Consider the following 18,935-nt stretch of genomic DNA (forward strand, 5'->3'; position numbering starts at 1 on the left):
TATTCTATTTTCCTATCAGAGACTTCCTTATAGGAATGAATAGAAAGAATAAGATAGTATTCACAGTCATAGGCTGTCTGGAAAACTAGTTTTATTGTCTCTACAGTTTCCTCATACCACTGCATCAATTTCCTGATGTTCTTTCTAGTCCATATTTCTCCCCAGGAAACAACTATGTGAATAATTGCTCAAAAATTCCTGTGTTTGGTTTTCTTTTTACAAGGAAGACATTATAGAAAGTCACAATGGGAATGTATCTGTAAAGGCAAAACAAAAAACAGTAACTTAACATGTTATGATGCAATAATGATTTATATTTCAGTAATTTCATGTATTTTCCAAATTACAGGCCTACTATTCTATTGATCATTGCAAAATGCTGAAATGTACAAAAATATATAATAATATATAATATAGTCTATATTGTACACAATGTGTTATACAATAGGATATATTTAGGCCAGTATCAAATTGCCCATTTATCTCCAAGATCTTAGAAAAAGTTGTAGCACAGCAGCTATGCTCGTACTTACAGTTGCAATCAAAAATGATTCAGCCCCCATTGCAAATCAAGTTTATTGTCAAAATTTACAGACTTTCAGCTGTTTGCAATGAACAACTCAAACAAAATCAATTGAAATAGTTCAACACAACAAATGCTTCAAGTGGTTTCCCCAAATTCAACTGAAAATGCAACTTGTAATGATTTCTCCAGTTTCAAAATTATTCAACTCCTTCATGGCAAACATCTTTAGTACTTAGTAGAGCACTTTTTGCTGTTATGACCTGCTGCAAACGAGATGCGTAGCTTCTGGCAGCGTTCCTGAAGAATCTTAACCCATTCCTCATGAGGCTCCAGTTCAGTCATGGTATTAGCTTCCACTGTTATGCTGATGACACACAGTTATATGTTTCAGCAAAGCCAAATGCCGGATGCCACCTTAATAAAGTTGTGGAATGTGTCAAGAACATTAGACACTGGATGCTTATTAACTTCCTTTTACCTTACTCTGACAAGAAAGAAGCACTTGTACTAGGACTACCTGTAACTAGATGTGAGCTTTCTGAATACATAGTAAAACTGGATGTTCCAGTTGGCCAATAAACAAGCTCCAGTTAGTCCATAATGCAGATGCAAGTGTCCTTACTAGAACCAGAAGATATGACCACATCTTATCCCCACTGCATTGGCTCACAGTAAAATTTTACATTAATTTAAAAATACTACTATTGACCTATAAAGCATTAAATGGTCTCACGCCACAGTATCTGAACAAACTTTTGGTTTTTATGATCTACCACGCCTACTTTCATCAAAAGGTGCAGGCTATCTGTCGGTACCTTGAATAGCCCCACAGTTATGGAACAGTCTTCCAATTAGTGTTCGGGACTCAGACAAAGTCTCAGTGTTTAAGTCCAGACTGAAAACACATTTGTTTAGTCAAGCCTTTTGAAAATAGCTTTTTTATTGGGTAAAGGAGCAGAGCTAGAGGGCTCACAGGCATAGTGTTATAGTGAACTGGGATGTTTGGATGCTGTCGCAAATAGAATGTGTATAAATGAAAAATCCCACGTTCCCTCTACTTCTGTATTTTCTTTTTGTTGGGGACAGGCGGAGCTTAGCCTATCTTTTATCTAGCTGTCAGTGCAAACCAGTGCTGCCAACTTAAAGACCTTTAAGACCCCTTTAGTGACTTTTTTTTTTGGCAAAAAAAAAAAAAAAGCACCTAAAGACAAATGTGACTTTTTGGACAAACCTTAGCAACTTTCCAAATGTCGGCAGTACTGTCCTACAAGGACATTCATGTTGCATACCTGTCCATTATATAGTTTTATAGTCATAAAAGTCATAAGTTTTTAAAAAATCATAAAGTTATGAAAAATAATTTTTTAAAAAGCACAAAAACACAAAAGCAAAAATATTTATCTACCTGTATATCAAAACAGATTATAGATTAGGTTATATATAGATATATTTGATATAGAATATAGATAATCATTATCATTAGATAATCATTATAGTCTCCTCCAATGGGGGGGGGGGGGGGGGGGGTGACATGCCACATGATAGGGGACGTTTGGAGGGGCTTTAGTTACAAAAGGTTGAGAACCTCTGTCCTAAAGCTATCGTAGTGCTAAACCAGAGGTTCTCAATCTTTTGTAAGTTGCCATGGCGATGAAACCCGCTAAAAACCAATCCACCTTCTTGAGACCAAAAAAACAGAGTTTGCTAAAACTAAACTCAAACTTACCTGGGTAGCCACCTAAACCAGCTTCGTGAAACAGGCCTCGATCTTCATGTTGGCTTATCCTTTTTAAAAACAAATTGCCAAAGGCTAAGACCAAGAGTAGATATTCAGAGCCATTTATTGTTTAAATAATCAGTCTAACAAGAAACACCTGTCAGTCATATATTTTTGTTTTCTTACAAATTGGGTTGTCTGATAAAAAATGTGCTATGTTTTAGTGTTGGGTTCACCTTTGTCGAGACCAAATCATTAATCAATAGAGTCCGAGTCCAACTTTGTCAAGTTCGAGTCCAAGTCCAAAAGGGGCCGAGTTGCACTCAAGTCCGAGTCCTTAATGGCCGAGTCCAGTCCAGAAAGTAATTCACTTGAAAAAAAGATTTGAAATTGCAATTGCAAACTCAACATTCGCTATTGAATTCATATTTTAACCTTCACAAACCAATGGTAGCATAAATGTAACAAAAAACACTACTGTTCCATCCTGCCATTGCCATTTAATATTTTTATTTCATGTCATCAGCACCTCAACTAGTTTACTATAAAAAAAAATGGTTTCAAAGAAAAAAGGTGATCTAGAAGTATCTGTAGAACCTTCATTATATTACAAGTGTATGAAAATACAAATGAACCTGTTTTTTTATTGTATCACACTATATTGTGTCCTCCAGTTCGAGTGCACATTTAAATTATTTGATGCCTCTCCCCCAGAGTTATATAGGCTGAGAGAGAGAGTACAGAGTAGAGTTACATTTAGCAGCATGTCATAACAAGCTTCATCGCTGCTTTTAATCGGTCTATGAATGACAACAAACTCATTTCTGAACACAGATCTGTTTTGGTAACTTTTCTCATTTTAATTCCTAAAATAAATAAATAAAAAAAATCAGCAGGGTTTATGATATTTACTACATTAAGAAGTACATTTCACATGAAATTCAAGACTGAAATCACCAAATGCTAAGGTTTAGGGGTGGGTGATATGACTACAATCTTATTTCACAATAACAATACGTTTTCTCAGGTAGGACTGTCAGTATTCAACTAAGAAGTACTACTGAAATTGAATAAAGCAATGAAATGTAAAATAAAATAGACTCCACTGTATAACATATACAGTGATTCTTATTAAATTTACTGAAGTTATTCAGTCAAAGAAGTGAGTGATTTTCTCTTTATTTTTTGTTGTTTGATTAACATTAATGACACAGACAGCAGCAGGTTTATTAGACTGCTGTTAATTTAAGACCTAATGCACAGATCCAATAAACTATTGACACACAACTGTTTACATTCACTTAAGACATAACTGACTGTTTGCATGAATACTCGGCCAGACCTGCATTTTGACATGACGTGTGTGTGTGTGTGTTTATTTGACCGTCCAAGCATAATAAGCCATTAAAGATAACTCAATTCGGTACTCGCATGATGAGGTGGCTTTGAAACACGAGCACAGAAAGCCCCCTGGTCAGGGAGAGAGACATTCATTAATTTCCCGTTATCCTCATTTTATGTTTTTTTTTTTAATCTTTCTTTTCATGTTACACATGACGTGGGCTTGACCGTACTTGGAAAAATCCCAGTCCAAGATGTACGAGTCTGTGTCAAGTTCAAGCACAAATTTACCATTTTCCAAATTCGTCCATAATTGGACTCAAGTCCGGGATCGAGTACCCCAACTCCACTATGTTCTATGTCGTTCGACACGTCCACATCTAAATACCAGGAAATAAAAGCAGAAATTCTAAACTCTCTTCACATACCGGTATATCTTGATCTGAAACTGAAATGTCTTCAGTCCACAGCAAAAACTAATTAATGCTGTTCCAATAGTTTCAGAGGCGACTGTAAATGCCAGAAAAACAGCAAAACATTACACCAAGCACTATAAAAAAAACTATTGTGCACTATACTGTTAACTAAATGAAACTTTGAAACAATGTTCCACACAGACAGGATTGGACAGGCTGTGGATTACAGAAAACCAAACAGCGTTACTTACTGTATCTTTCATTCATGAAATATCAAGGCAGCAAAAACATTAAAGAGGTAAAAGGACCATTATTATTAGACATCAACTTTGTTAAATACAAAAGTGTAAAACTGAAATGGCTGTAATGACTATTTTTACTTGCCATGTCATACAGTTTATACAGGGTAATTGTATCCATGCACATAAAAGTATCAATAAACAGAAATACTATTAAAAACCTTCTGAAATTTTCTGTTCTAGGAAAAATCGTTTACAAAAACACCGACACGTTCTAACTTGCTGTGTAGTGCAAAACCATCAACACATTTTCTGACTCAATTAAGTTCACAAAATACAAAAAGATGTTGCCACGTGTTCCATCAAGGAAGAAGTCTAACCTAAAACCAATTTGATGTTAACCTATTCTGTTCAAAGAGACAATATAGGGGAAAATAAGAAATTATTTTATTAATTATAATTACATTTTAAATCCACAAAATACATTGAGTGTAGGCCAGCCAAGGTCCTGTTCCTTAATGATGATCTGTGAAAAGATTACATTTTAAATTTAGCATTGTAAGTAGTGCCAATAGGTCAGATAGTGACCAAAAAACCTGAGTCATTAACATAGATGGCATTCAATACCAAAAGTAAATTGAACCAATTGGAAATGACTGAGAAAAATACCTGTTGTTTGTAATCTCTTAAGCTTCTCTAAATACGAGTCCAATTTTTGTTGAAACAGGATACACTTTTTACAATCTGAAAAAGATAGTGTCACATAGATTCATAACATCATAAAAGCCTAAATATGCACACACACAAAAAAAAGATACATTGCGAGAATTTTAACAAGGCTAAAGAGACTGATGTCTAACATTATTACAAACCTGCTGGTAGACGACCAAGTTCTTCAAGCAATTCCCCCAGTTCTTCATGACATTTGTGTAATTTCTCTTGAAGTAGTGTACAATTTCCACAGTCTGTGTGAGGGAAGAGGGGGAGGGGGGACTTTTATTTAAGAATACACTACATATTACATATTCTGTAATAAAGATATGTTCAAGATATTCATTTTATAGCTTGATGGAAAAACTACTGAAGTCCTAATAGCACAGAAACGTATTATTGACTTTGTGGGCACCAAACTTGGGGAAATGTTGCTTTCGGTTGTCAAATACAAATACCAGTTTACTATAGAACAAGCAAACAATAACACATTAGAACATCATATAAATAATAAACCAGTAATATGCCTTACAGCCAGAACTACATACAGCTGCATTACAAATTTCTGGCCAATCAGAATCAAGATTTCAACAACACCGTAGTATAAATAGAGTTGTACAAATGGATGATGGCAAATAAAAAATAAAAATGGTCCTGAGTTGGGCTGGCTAGGTTATTTCTTCTGCTGGATATAGTTACTGTTTTTAAGCACCACATGGTAAAAGTTTGTTTCTTTAACAGGAATCCAGACTATGAAGACTTGTAGGCCTTAACACGTAATAATTGCCCTCTCCTACTAAAATATGTTGTTAGAAACACATGAAATATGTTCATTACTTTAAAAAGCCTTCATATTTAATACATATTTTAACCTACGGAGGCCGCCATTATGTGACATGGCTCGATGACGTAAAATGGTTGCACTTGAGCACTCAGAAGAATTAGCTACTAGCCCACGCAGCAGGGGAAGAAGAAAAGAAAAAAAAAAAAAAGAAAAAGAAAAAAAAGCCACACTGCTGCTTTTGGCTGTAACTTTCTAGTTCATGTGTGCTGTGATACAGGGGATATCTGTAAATATAATCAAACCGTAAACATCTTGTTGGTGCATTTTTTTTGGTATATTCTCATAACGTAAAGCTCCTGTAAAATGAGCCTAAAACGCCAAGCCAAGGTATACGCAAAGTAAATTAAAGCTGTTCTTGAACCATTTGGAGCACATGCGTGGTTTTGGTCTCTTTTGAAAGGTGGATTAAATACTTATACATAATTGGATTGTTTGGACCTTTGCCCGAGACATGGCTGAATCTCAAATTATTGATATTAGAATAGGTTTCATCATAAAACGATAGTTTAATCCATATGCTTATCCTGAACAAACGTTCTCGTGGGCACAGACATGCAGTTGCTGCAGACACCGTCGATTTTGCCCCACTCTCGCCTCCTCACCTCTCTGATAGTCTTCATTTTGATGTACATTTTGAGTAATGTCTTCCATGTTAGCCTCTTCACTTATGTTACACTCGGGTTCGAATTGAAAAGGCTGAAGACATGTTTATATCACTGTAGGGTGGCTGGAGAATCAAGATCGCTGCAACCATTTGATGTCACTACCCAGAATGCATTGAGACGTAAATGGATTTATATAGCGGATATCAGCATTAATCTAATAAGCCATACAAGTTCTCATAGTCGGGGTTCCCTTTAAATCTTATCTTCGATAAAAAAAAATCTAAAACTAAATCTGGCCTCAATTAATTGCCCCCCCCCATACGAATCAACTGGTTTCAAGAAAGAAAAGTCCTAGAGAAGTTGAAACCATCACAGTCCATTAAAATATGCCTCTGAGATACTGGACTTTGACATAAGGGGCATAAAGGAGGATCTTACTACATGGTAAATGCAATAATATAAGTCAGCTATTTAGCGTAGCTATCTAAATCTTTGATCAATTTGTTCAGCTGTAGGTTCCGCTAGGTGTGACTCTTGATCAGATCTGGAGCCTGACTGATAATGGTGGTTGATAACGTGTTGCTAGTAGTGATTCAGGTGACAAATAAGCAAATAAGGCAGTCAAATACACAGCTAGCTGTCTATTATACCACATCACACACTCATACCAGTGTTGGGTCTCTTTGAAGTGATGCCCGTGAGAGCAGTTACATTCTTCAGAACACCTTCTCTTGCCGCTGAGCCTGTTGGAGCTTCAGCACAGCTGGGCTGGTTCTGCAGATCTGAGTGAGGAAAAGGTCTTGATCTAACATTCATCTGATTGTCAAGCCACACACAATGGGTCTCATTTATCAATCTTTTAATAAAGTTGTGTGAAAACTAAAATAAAACAAAAATTGACAAGTTTTGGAAATGCTAATCACCTGTAAACTGCAAAGCGCATTCCAGACACAGCTCATTTGCATTTGAGTAAAGGCAGAAATGGAAGTTACTTTGGCTCACTTTTATGTCAATAAAATATTTCATCATCATCATCATCATAATAATAATAATAATAAATAGGTGAGGGTTAAATGTGTCATCTAAGCATTTGTTTGCAGTTTACTTTAATTATCATAACAGTGAAAATAGAAAAATTGTCTTCAATTATGGGTTTGTGTCTGCTTGCTTTCTTTAAATTCTTCAGCTAATAATAATAATAATAATAATAATAATAATAATAGAAAACCATTGGTATTCACAAAATTTTCCCTCAATGGTACTCAATATATAAACCTGCAATATAAACCTGACTCGAGTATAATCCATATATAATCCACGAATACTGATCAGCCATAACATTAAAACCACCTGCCTAATATTGTGTAAATCCCCCTTGTTTCACCAAAACAGCTCTGACCCGTTGAGGCCTGGACTCCACAAGGCCTCGACTCCACAAGGCCTCTGTAGGTGTGCTGTGGTATCTGGTAAAAAGACGTTAGCAGCATATATTTTAAGTCCTGTTCACCGGTTGTCCTTCCTTTTAGCACGTTTGGTAGGTACTAACCACTGCATACCGAGAACACCCCTACAAGACCTGCAGTTTTGGAGATGCTCTGACCCAGACGTCTAGCCATCAAAATTTGGCCCTTGTCAGTGTCACTCAGATCCTTACGCTTGCCCATTTTTCCTGCTTCCAACACATCACCTTTGAGAACTGACTGTTTACTTGCTGCCCAATATATCCTACCCCTTGACAGGTGCCACTGTAAAAGGATAATCAATGTTATTCATGTCACCCGTCAGTGGTTTTAATGTTATGGTTGAATGGTGTACATAAATGTGCAGTAATCCATGCAAATTATATGATTCGAAGTCGATGAAGTCGAGGCCTACATTAGTTAGTCTTTTCTGCACATATTTAAACGCACTCAGGAGCATGAAGAGGACACAAATATTTTTCTGAATTAACACGAACATTACATTTCTTGTGTAAATGCTAGTATGAATGACTTTGAATAAATCAGTTCTTATCCAGCTTGACCAAGGAGGCCAAAATATATTGCACTTATTAGTTAAATGATTAACAAGTAAATAAATAGCATACCAGTTTTCTTCCTTTTTGCCAATGGCAAGGCATCGCTGCTTGCATGCTTTTGGGGAAAACCTGGAAGCAGTGAATTCCTTGTCCTCATACCTTTAAACGAGGTGAAACATAGTAAATAACCCAAAAGGATGTGGTACGTACAATAGGTCTGTTCAAGCAAATAGAATAAATATCTACATTTGTCTACAGTAAAGCACCTGATAAATTTGTTGGTTTGCTAGTCTGAGCATGACCAGTTTCTTCTGAGGAAACAGCACTCCCAGGTGGTTTAAGGCCAAATCTCCCTCGACCAGGGGGTGGAAACCCAGAGGGTTTAGGCAATATTATGCAAGTATTTCCAGCCTTTTTATCTGCAAAAACAAAAAATAACAGTATAAATTTCACTACAGGATTTATCAACACTATAACCACTGTAACTAATTGCTGTAATATATTGGGTTCAAAACACTTCACTATGCAGAGGTGTGGTATAATCTGAACACTATATTTTTGACCATCTAAAAATGCCCAAAAGGGTTCTATAGAGTACTGTATATAAACCATTGCGATGCTGAATTTGGAGAAGTTTTTTTGTGCTGTAATTATTCTTACCAGTCTCAGGCGTTCCAAAGGAGTGCTTCTGGGAGTATTTTAATGAATTTCCATCAAATAAATGATTTTGGTCGCTAATATTGCAAGTGCAGCTTTAACACCATGTCACATGAAGAGGTTCAATGTGTGTGTATTGTCAGGGTTTTCCAGTCATTCCACCGTATTAACTTTGGAATTAAATGTGTCTTCAGAACTATGGTGTCACACAATGTAGCAGCACGGTACAAAAGACTACATAACGTGCAAATATAAAACTCACTTGTGTGAGACAAGTGCAAGATCAGTAGTTAATAAAAGTGATGTAAGCAAAAATGTCTCTGAATAGAAGAAGAAGAAGAAGAAAAAAGGACTAGCAAAACATGGAACTGTATGTTCCATATCCAGCGGCTAAATAAGATACAGATAGACAATGCGACCAGCAAAAAAATTCACCAACTGGGGGGGGGGGGGGGGGGGGGATCAAATAAGTCACATAATTTCACCTGTCCTATAGATCAACTCTTCAATATTAATTTGGCACAGCAGGATGAATTAGAGCCCCAGTCTGCCCCCTTCTGTGCTACCGGAGTTTAACATCACAACTAATAAGCTATTACAATGAAAATATTACAGCTAAAAATACAGAAAAACATCAAATACTGAGTGCAACTATAATTCTACTATAGTTTTGGAAACACCGTAAACACCACTCCAAGTAGTTACTGACCTGATGTTCTAGTTATCCGGTGCCAAAAATAATTTTAGCTGTATTTGACCTCTTTATCAGTGAAAAATGATTTCATTCATACACTCATTTATTGTTTAACAGGAAAATAAAATAAAATAAGCCCACAACCTGTATTTGTCACAAGTAATGGCCAAATAGAAATATATAATCATAAGAACAAGATTAGCTGATCACTTCATGAAATTAGCAGCACAAGCATAGCACACACAAACCAGTGTGTGTTTTTTTTTGGGGGGGTGGGGGGGTGGGGGGGGGGTGTAGATGGGCGAGGTTGGCTGCCTTACCAGCTTTCTTCCCTGCGGTCATATTACACGTACTGGTGGAGGTAGCCACAGATGAAGCCTGGGATGGGGAAAAAATAGCCACTTAACTAAATCAGTGTACATTAAATAATTCCTTAACACAATAATAGGCTTCACGTAGACCACAATGCCAGTTTATTAGGTACACCTACCTAATAACTATACTCACTGGTCATTTTATCAGATAGATACAGATGTACATTTCTAGGAGTACGGTTACTGACTGTAGCCCATCTTTTTCAATGTACAATTCATCAGTCTCCTACGACACAATGCATAAATGGAACAAGACCACCAGAAAACCGCCGCTGATACCTAGATATTATTTGGGTGGCAAATCATTCTCCATAGTGCAGTGGCACTGATGTGGCATGGGATTGTGTGTGGTGTGGGTACGAGTGCATCAGGCGCATCAGTGATGCAGGGATTTCTAAACATGTTGCACTTTTTTCCTCAACCCAGAAGTGCCAGTGAGGTGTTTAAAAGTCCCCAGCAATGCTGCGGAGATGTACCGACCAATTATAGAAGATGAAGGATGTATATTTCTAGATTACACTGCCTATGAATTGAATGGCACAGTCAACAGTAAATAACGGTGCACTGTCTACATAGCCTAGTCCTTCCACAATTCACTGGTCTAATGTCCCTCATAGAAGCAGTGAAATGATTCCATACCGCCAACATTTTTCACTTTTCACTGATCTGCTACACAAACTGCTTAAACGCATCTGAGCACTGACCTGTGCACGACAGCAAAGCAAACAGAGCATTTTAAATCCAATTACCATTGCCAAAAATTCTGCACAACTCTCCATCATCATCTGACGATTTATTAGGGGGAAAAAAAAAAAAGACAACTTTGCATTGACTTATGAAGTATTTTCAATCATAATTCCTTCCAGTGTGCTTCAATGTCAAAATACAGGGGTCCTGTTCAAAATATGACAGGTCTGCAACAGAAGATTACATCCAAGCCCTCCAAAACATTGCTTTACTAATCTTAATATGGATCCTGAGGTGTTTAAAAATCCACAACAATGCTGCCAAGCCGGATACACTTATAACAGCACCAAACAAAGACGTCAGGGTCACTGCTGGACTGAGAATAATCCATCTACATTCAGGCTCTGGTGGTACAATACTGGCACTTTTTCATTTATTCATTGTGCTTAGCCACACATGGGCTTCAGTCAGTAATTCAGTCTGTAGTCTGCAAGTTGGCAAGGCCTTTGAGATGTAAGGTGTCCAAATTGGCATTTCAGGGCTTCATTTTCAGAAATGCTTTCAACACCAGTAGTCCTTTCTGGTTGATGTTACTACCGTCATCTGACACCCGTTGCTGCCGCTTTGACACATTTTGTTTGTGTTGTAACTAATCTTTATTCCTTTGTTAATACTTTGATATTTTGCTTCTTTTTCAGGCCTGCAGCTCTTTGGTTCTAGAAGAGCTCATTACAAATAAAACATACTAATAATAATAATAATAATAATAATAATAATAATAATATTTTTTCATCCACCTTCTGTACCACTTATCCTACACAGGGTCGCGAGGAGTCTATCTAAGGGGACTCTGGACACAAGGTGGGGGCCACCCTGGACGGGGTGCCAACACATCACAGGGCACAATCAGACACTACAGACAATTTAAAGATGCAAATCAGCCTACAGCGCATGTCTCAGGACTGGGGGAGGAAACCGGAGTAGCCGGAGGAATCCCCCAAAGCACAGGGAGAACATGCAAGCTTCCGTACACACAAGGCAGGTGGGAATCGCACCCCGACCCCGGAGGTTAGACACCGTACCCCCCCATTATTATTATTATTATTATTATTATTATTATTATTATTATTATTATTATTATTATTATTAAGTAGTAGTATTCAAAAGGGTGCTCATGAGCATACTATGTGCTCTTACCATACTCTTTCCTGACACCAGCACTGAAGTAGACATAGTAATAGTCTGAAACCTCCTCATGATTGTACACAATGACCAACCAATATAATGAAACCAATGCTATTTAGGCACTGTAAAGATAAACCATGTTTCCTACCTTTACAGTGGACGCTGTGGAAGTGCTCTTCGCAGAAGCAAGAGTTTTCCCTTTATTAAGCTGGACTGTCCTCCTCATGCCGGGCAGAGCAGATGAGGATGACTCTGTCTGATTTGAAGTTTGAGATGCTGTATTCTTTGATTTAACCACTGCTGACGTTACCTGTAAGGTGAGAGGCCTTAGTGGAAGCTGGGTCTTGGGAATATTGGATTTAAAAGAGGGCTGAGGAATTTTTCTTCTGACTGAAAGATTCAAAGGAGGTTTGTTCACAGTCGCTGCTTCAGAGGTAGTGGAATCTGAGGTGCCATTTGCTGGAACGTTCTGGATCCGACTACAGGGCTCAGACTTGACAGGCAACTGATTAGTCTTTGATGCATCCGATCCTTCATGCTCACAAACACCAGCAGTGTCATCATTCAGTTGTGTGTTACTGTTGATCACAGAGAGTCGTTTTTGAACATTTGTGGGGTATGCAGATCTCAGTCTGTCAAAACCATTTCCCAGAACAATCGGTGTGGATGCAACGAGGGGACAGGGTTTCAAGTCAAGCATCTCATCCAATGAAAACACACTACTTTGGCTGATGTCCAAGTTCAGGTAACCTTCACCATCAGAAGTTTCATTTCTTCTCCTAAATTGGTACTGTTGCTCTTCTTTACCTTCAATCTCAGGAAGATCTAGAGTCCCGTTAGTGGAAATGGTCACATCAACTCTCACTGGTGCAGCGGGGTTGACTGGAGCTGACAGACCAGATACAGGTGGGTCTTTTACCATCTCACCACAGTTAGTATTGGACCGCATTGGTAATTCTTCATCAGAGCTTTTGACCATATTCATAGTGGTATTTGTCAAGTTGGGAACAAGCTCTGGAGGTGTGAGGTCAGTGGTTGTATTGGGTTTAGTGAATGATCCGTCAACTGGTTGCACATTTACAGAATGTGGCTGAGCAACTTCTGTGGGAACACCAGCAGTCAAGTCAACAGTTGCATTGGTCTCCTCTGTAGCCTTTGTAAAAGTGGTTTGTTTCACGTAGTCCTTACTACATGAACACCCTTCACCGCTCTGCTCTTGTTTAGGTCCAATCGACTGAGTAATATCTACAGTTCCGTTGAGCTTCTGATCTGGCTGTTCTGTGCTAGAGTTTAAGGGGCCACAAACATCAACAGTTGAGTTTAACAGTTTTTCATTTAAATGCTTGTCTTCCACACTTGCATCATCATCATTAGAAATAGTACAACTAAGTCCAGCAGACTTTTCTTGAAGTTCTTCGGACTTTTCAAAAGTAGCGTTGCTTGATCCCGTTGTTTCATTGGGAGCAAGTTTAGTCAAATTCAATCCAGAAAACTTCTCTTTAAGGTCTTTAGCCATATCAAAAGCACTGTTCATTGACTCAACCCCAAAGTCACATTTTTCTGTACAACTGGTGGACTCCAGGGAATGACAGCTGACATCAGGCATATCTCCCTTTGGATTGGATTCAGTTACATTAGTCATGTCTTCAGGGTCATCCTGTGCAGATGTAATGGACATGCTGAAATCCATTAAATTACCATTCTCTACTGGTATGCTGTTGTATGTAGCCTTTGTTTGACTTCCAGCACCTGAAATGACTTCATCCTGAGTTTTTGTCAATGTTTTTAACTGTACCTGATTAGGCAAATCAGGTCCATTTGACATGAAAGGATCCATAGTCTCATCAAAAATTCCTGACATGTAGGGAAATGTCTCATCAGCAATATAAACTGAGGAATTGCGACACAGGTCTGGTAATAGGGAAGAGGAGTTCCTCTGGAGAATGGACATCCTGAGCCCACTGCCTGTGCTGCAGGCCTGCTCCTGGTGAAGGCCCTCCATAATCACCTAAAGTTACTAAAGAGAGAAATACCACATATCAAATGTTTTAGTGATTATGAAATAAATTCACATTATTCTTTATATGTTAAGCATTTTAACAAATCAACCATAGGATGAATAGGGGTGCTCCGATCAGGATTTTTGCAGCCGATACCGATGTCTTGTCATGATGAGCGGCCGATCTCCATCGTTCAAGTTTTATATAAGTGATATAGACGCTTTCTGTTTACCACTGTTAACCTTTTATTTCACACGTGCGCTTTTACACGCAGCCAGACACGCACACGCACGCTATTACACGCAGCCAGACACACACGCACGCTATTACACGCAGCCAGACACACACGCACGCTATTACACGCAGCCAGACACACACGCACGCTATTACACGCGGCCAGACACACACGCACGCTTTTACACGCAGCCAGACACACACGCACGCTATTACACGCAGCCAGACACACACGCACACGCTATTACACGCAGCCAGACACACACGCACACGCTATTACACGCAGCCAGACACACACACACGCTATTACACGCAGCCAGACACGCACACACGCTATTACACGCAGCCAGACACACACGCACGCTATTACACGCAGCCAGACACACACGCACGCTATTACACGCAGCCACACGCTATTACACGCAGCCACACGCTTTTACACGCAGCCACACGCTTTTACACGCAGCCGCAGCCACACACACACACACACACACACACACACACAGAGATACACATCTCAAAAGACAACTAGCTGACAACCAAAAGATAGATAGACTGCTTTCTAGTTTGCATGCTTGTTCTGCTAACGGATCATGTTTGCTAAAAAGTACTGTAATAATTTAATCCTTTGAGCAAATATGATTGACACTCAGTACCACGTAACTAATAAGATATGACAGCCAGAAAGACTTACCTAATTATTTGAGAGAGCAGTGTTTTAACGTTAACTTACTAATCTAGTTAAGTAACTACATTGCTATGCGGAAGACGTTTGACTCGAAGCAGATTTTAAAGTTGCACCGCAGTTTCTGATTGGATCAGAAGAGACTGACGTCCCCACAGAGAACACGCCCCGGAAAACATTACGCTTATAACGGAAGCAGCATCAAGAGAATATCCTGACATAAAATGTCTTCTTATCATATCATTTACATATGACTAGATCACTAAAATAACGGGTGAACATAATTTGCATGATTGTACTAAAATTAGCCAGATATCTATCTGAAATTTCTTATAGACATGTGAATTATAGTGCAATAGCAAAACACATCAACTGCGCATAAATTTTGTGTCACGTCCTGTTCCTCCGTATAAACATATCTCTAACTAACACCAGTTCTCTCTAACTCCTGTTTCCAACGGAGAAATACTAAACATATAAGAAGAGTTTGCAATAATGTATTATTCTTAACATTTATTATTTATACATTCTTAAAGTTAGGTTGTCCCTCTGGGGGAACCAATGGTTCTATGCAAAAATGTTTTCCTATCAGAAAGGGTTCAAAGTAGAAACCTTAATTATTAGATGAACCAAGAATCACAGAGCACTAAGTGTGTAGAAATGCAAAAATAAATAAATAAATAAAACTGGTGATTATTTTCTTCTTAATAAGATAGCACCTGTCAGGTCCAAGTAAATCCATAAGCCTTAAATCATATACACTGATCAGCCATAACATTAAAACCACTGCCTAATAGTGTGTAGGTACCCCTTGTACCACCAAAACATCACTGATCCGTCGAGGCATGGACTCCACAAGACCTCTGAAGGTGTGCTGTGGTATCTGACACTAAGACATTAGCAGCAGATCCTTTAAGTCCTGTAAGTTGCGAGGGGGGGCCTCTGTGGATCGGACTTGTTTGTCCAGCACATCACACAGATGCTCGATCAGATTGAGATCTGGGGAATTTCAAGTCAAAACTTGAACTCTTTGTCAAGTTCCTCAAACCGTTCCTGAACAATTTTTTCAGTGTGGCAGGGCACATTATCCTTCTGAAAGAGGTCACTGCCATTAGTGAATACCGTTGCCATGAAAGGGTGTACTTGGTAAAAAATGTTTAGGTAGGTGATATGTGTCAAAGTAACATCCACATGAATGCCAGGACCCAAGGTTTCCCAGCAGAACATTGCCAAGAGCATCACACTTCCTCCACCGGCTTGCATAGTGCATCCTGGTGCCATCTCTTCCCCAGGTAAGCAATACACACACGCGGCCATCCATATGATGTAAAAGAAAACGTGACCAGACCAGTCATCAGACTAGGCCACCTGCTTCCATTGCTCCATGGTCCAGTTCTGATGCTCCAGTGCCTCACGTCGCTCAGTTCCTTACGCCTGCCCATTTTTTCTGCTTTCAACACATCAACTTCGAGAACTGACTGTTCACTTGCTGCTTAATATATCCCACCCATTGACAGGTACCACTGTAATGAGATTTAAAAAAAATGTTATTCACTTCACCTGTCAGTGGTTTTAATGTCATGGCTGATCAGTGTAAGCACTTATAAGGCTATAACATATTATGTCAACAACTTACATGCAATATGATTTCAGATCCAGACTTTGAGACATTCTGAAACTTCTTCACTTTCTGCTGCTATGGATGATCTGCACAAATATAAGCTAACAAAACAGTTTATGCCCGATTTTCACCCTTTCCTCAGTGGATAAACTCACCTGGATTCTGCTGACACTCTGCTCATAATGAACATCCTTTCAACACACTTAGTACTGTTTACCTTTATAGTATACAGATGTAGAAGTCCAATGACTTATAATTTCACTATCTGGTGTCACCCAGAAGTGACGAAATAATTTTGAGTCATTTTCCCCCTCAACATTTCTTCTTAATGTCATCTGAAGGAGTTTTTCCTCGTCATTGTTGTATCCGGCCTGTTTATCAGGGATCGAAATCTGAAACCAGATTTTCTGTAAAACCTTGTGAAAATGTATGTTGTTAAAAGCTTTATACAAATAACACTGAATTGAATCCAGTTGAAATAGGCCATACACTTTCTGTTAGAAACAGTGATGCTACAGAAGATTTGGGCAGAGCAGCACAGCTGAAATAAGGAGAAGACTTCCATGACAGTGACATACGGGAAACTTCAGTCTTCACTGTTTTGGAGCTCTTTTAATTTTAATAGCATTTGTTAATTAAATGCAGGAAAATATGGCTTAGAAACAAATGTGTATTGTTTTTTACATAGTAAAAAGATGTATTGGAAAATATTTCCTTCATTGTAATTCTCTCAAACAGATCAAAGAAACCAATAGAAAAATACTTTAAACTGTAACCTAAAATATTTCCATCCATAGTGCATACCCTTTACATTTTTTAAAAATTACTTTGGCGGTTATATATACAATACCATTCAAAAGTCACCACATTATGTGTAAGATATCTTTAAAACATTTGGATAAAGATTTATTGATAAAGGCTTATAGACATTTGTTGCTAAGACAATTGTAAATAGTAAAATCCATGCCCCTACAAATTTAATTTCTGAACCAATTTTTTTTTTAAGTAAACAAGGTAGATTTTGTTAAAAATTATTTTCTCTCTAAGTTTTCATTTGAACTAAGAACTTGTGATTTGTTTAACACATTTTGTTCATTCCAGCTTATTTAATAATGTTAAATTCTTTATTATTATTATTAATGTTGTTGTTGTTGTTGTTGTTTGTTGTTGTTGTAAAATAGTAGAAAATAATACAAATGAAAGTATGGCACGTTGGTACAGCACTTAGTAAATTGGTGTTTCCAACTCACAAGGGACCTGGTTTGATCCTGAGATTGGGTTACTGTCTCTGCAGGTCCCCTCTGGGTTCTCTGGTTTCCTTTCACCTCCCAAAAACATGCCAGTAGGGAAGTGGCTAAGATAAATTGACCCTAGCTGTGAATGTGTGCGCATGGTGCCCTGTGATAAACTGGCATCTCACAACAAACCAAACAGGTAGAGTGCTGCATAGAACTTTGTTTTCTAAGTGTATAAAGACGCATAGAGCTGTTAAAGGTGCTGGCAGCTATTCAACAGCCAGAAGACTAAATTACCACCAGCTGCCAAGAAACAAGTGCAAGATCACAAGCCACAGGAACAGCAGATTTGCCACTGCTATGCTGTGCCAGTTGTGCCATTGCTAATGCTCAGGAGTGCTACAAACACTGAGTGAGCTCAAAATACTGAATATAATGTTACGAAATGGGGTAAGCTACTCCCCCCATTTAAGATTCAGGAAGCTGAACCATCGAGTTTTATACAGTGTTGTCAACTCTTTTCTGAGGAAAGTAGCTAAAGCATGCTCAAAAAGTCACTAGAAGAAGGATGATTTTATATCATACAATAAAATAAATATAATAATTTAATCCACCCATCCATTTTCTGTACTGCTTAGCCTACACAGGGTCATGGTGAGCCTGGAGCCTATCCCAGGGGACTTGGGGCACAAGGCGGGGTACATTGGACAGGGTTCCAACCCATCGCAGGGCACTTTCACACACTATTGAGAATTTAGTGATGCCAATCAGCCTACAATACATGTCTTTGGACTGAAGAGGAAACCAGACTACCTGAAGGAAACCCCCAAGGCACAGGGAGAGCATGTAATCTCTGGGAATCAACACCCCAACCCCGGAAGTGTGAGGCAGACGTGCTAACCACTAAGCTACCATGGCCCCCAAAATAATTTAATATTTGATTTAAGAATAGATGTTACTAACATATAACTAGTATAATATACTATAATATAATTATCAGAAAAGAAAATGATCAGAATAGAAAATAATAGAGTATAATTTAATCATTATAGTAAGAAGATATTTTTGGTTATGGTACCACAAACTAAACTTTTACTCGTTCACATCTAACAAGAACGCAGAATTATCAGTGAGAAGTCGTGAAAGT

The 18,935-nt window shown here is 38.3% G+C and overlaps 1 protein-coding gene across 3 annotated transcripts; it reads right to left on the bottom strand.

The window, feature by feature from the left end:
* Nucleotides 1-3,221: 3,221 nt before the first annotated feature.
* si:ch211-126c2.4 (serine-rich adhesin for platelets) lies at nt 3,222-17,040 on the bottom strand. 3 transcript variants are annotated; one of them, XM_053630786.1, is made up of 10 exons: nt 16,569-17,040; nt 15,741-16,455; nt 12,162-14,030; nt 10,088-10,145; nt 8,683-8,835; nt 8,486-8,575; nt 7,068-7,181; nt 5,112-5,204; nt 4,909-4,983; nt 3,222-4,765 (listed from the first exon to the last, which is right to left on the bottom strand). In XM_053630786.1, the coding sequence occupies exons 3-10, from the start codon at nt 14,013-14,015 to the stop codon at nt 4,755-4,757; spliced, it is 2,448 nt and encodes an 815-aa protein (XP_053486761.1). In that variant the 5' UTR covers nt 14,016-14,030; nt 15,741-16,455; nt 16,569-17,040; the 3' UTR covers nt 3,222-4,754. The 3 variants fall into 3 exon arrangements, with proteins under 3 accessions (XP_053486761.1, XP_053486760.1, XP_053486762.1); XM_053630785.1 differs by having other exon boundaries at nt 14,942-16,455; XM_053630787.1 differs by lacking the exons at nt 15,741-16,455; nt 16,569-17,040 and adding an exon at nt 14,123-14,728.
* Nucleotides 17,041-18,935: the final 1,895 nt, after the last annotated feature.

This window comes from Ictalurus furcatus, chromosome 8, assembly GCF_023375685.1.
Source record: "Ictalurus furcatus strain D&B chromosome 8, Billie_1.0, whole genome shotgun sequence".
Classification (NCBI taxonomy): domain Eukaryota; kingdom Metazoa; phylum Chordata; class Actinopteri; order Siluriformes; family Ictaluridae; genus Ictalurus; species Ictalurus furcatus.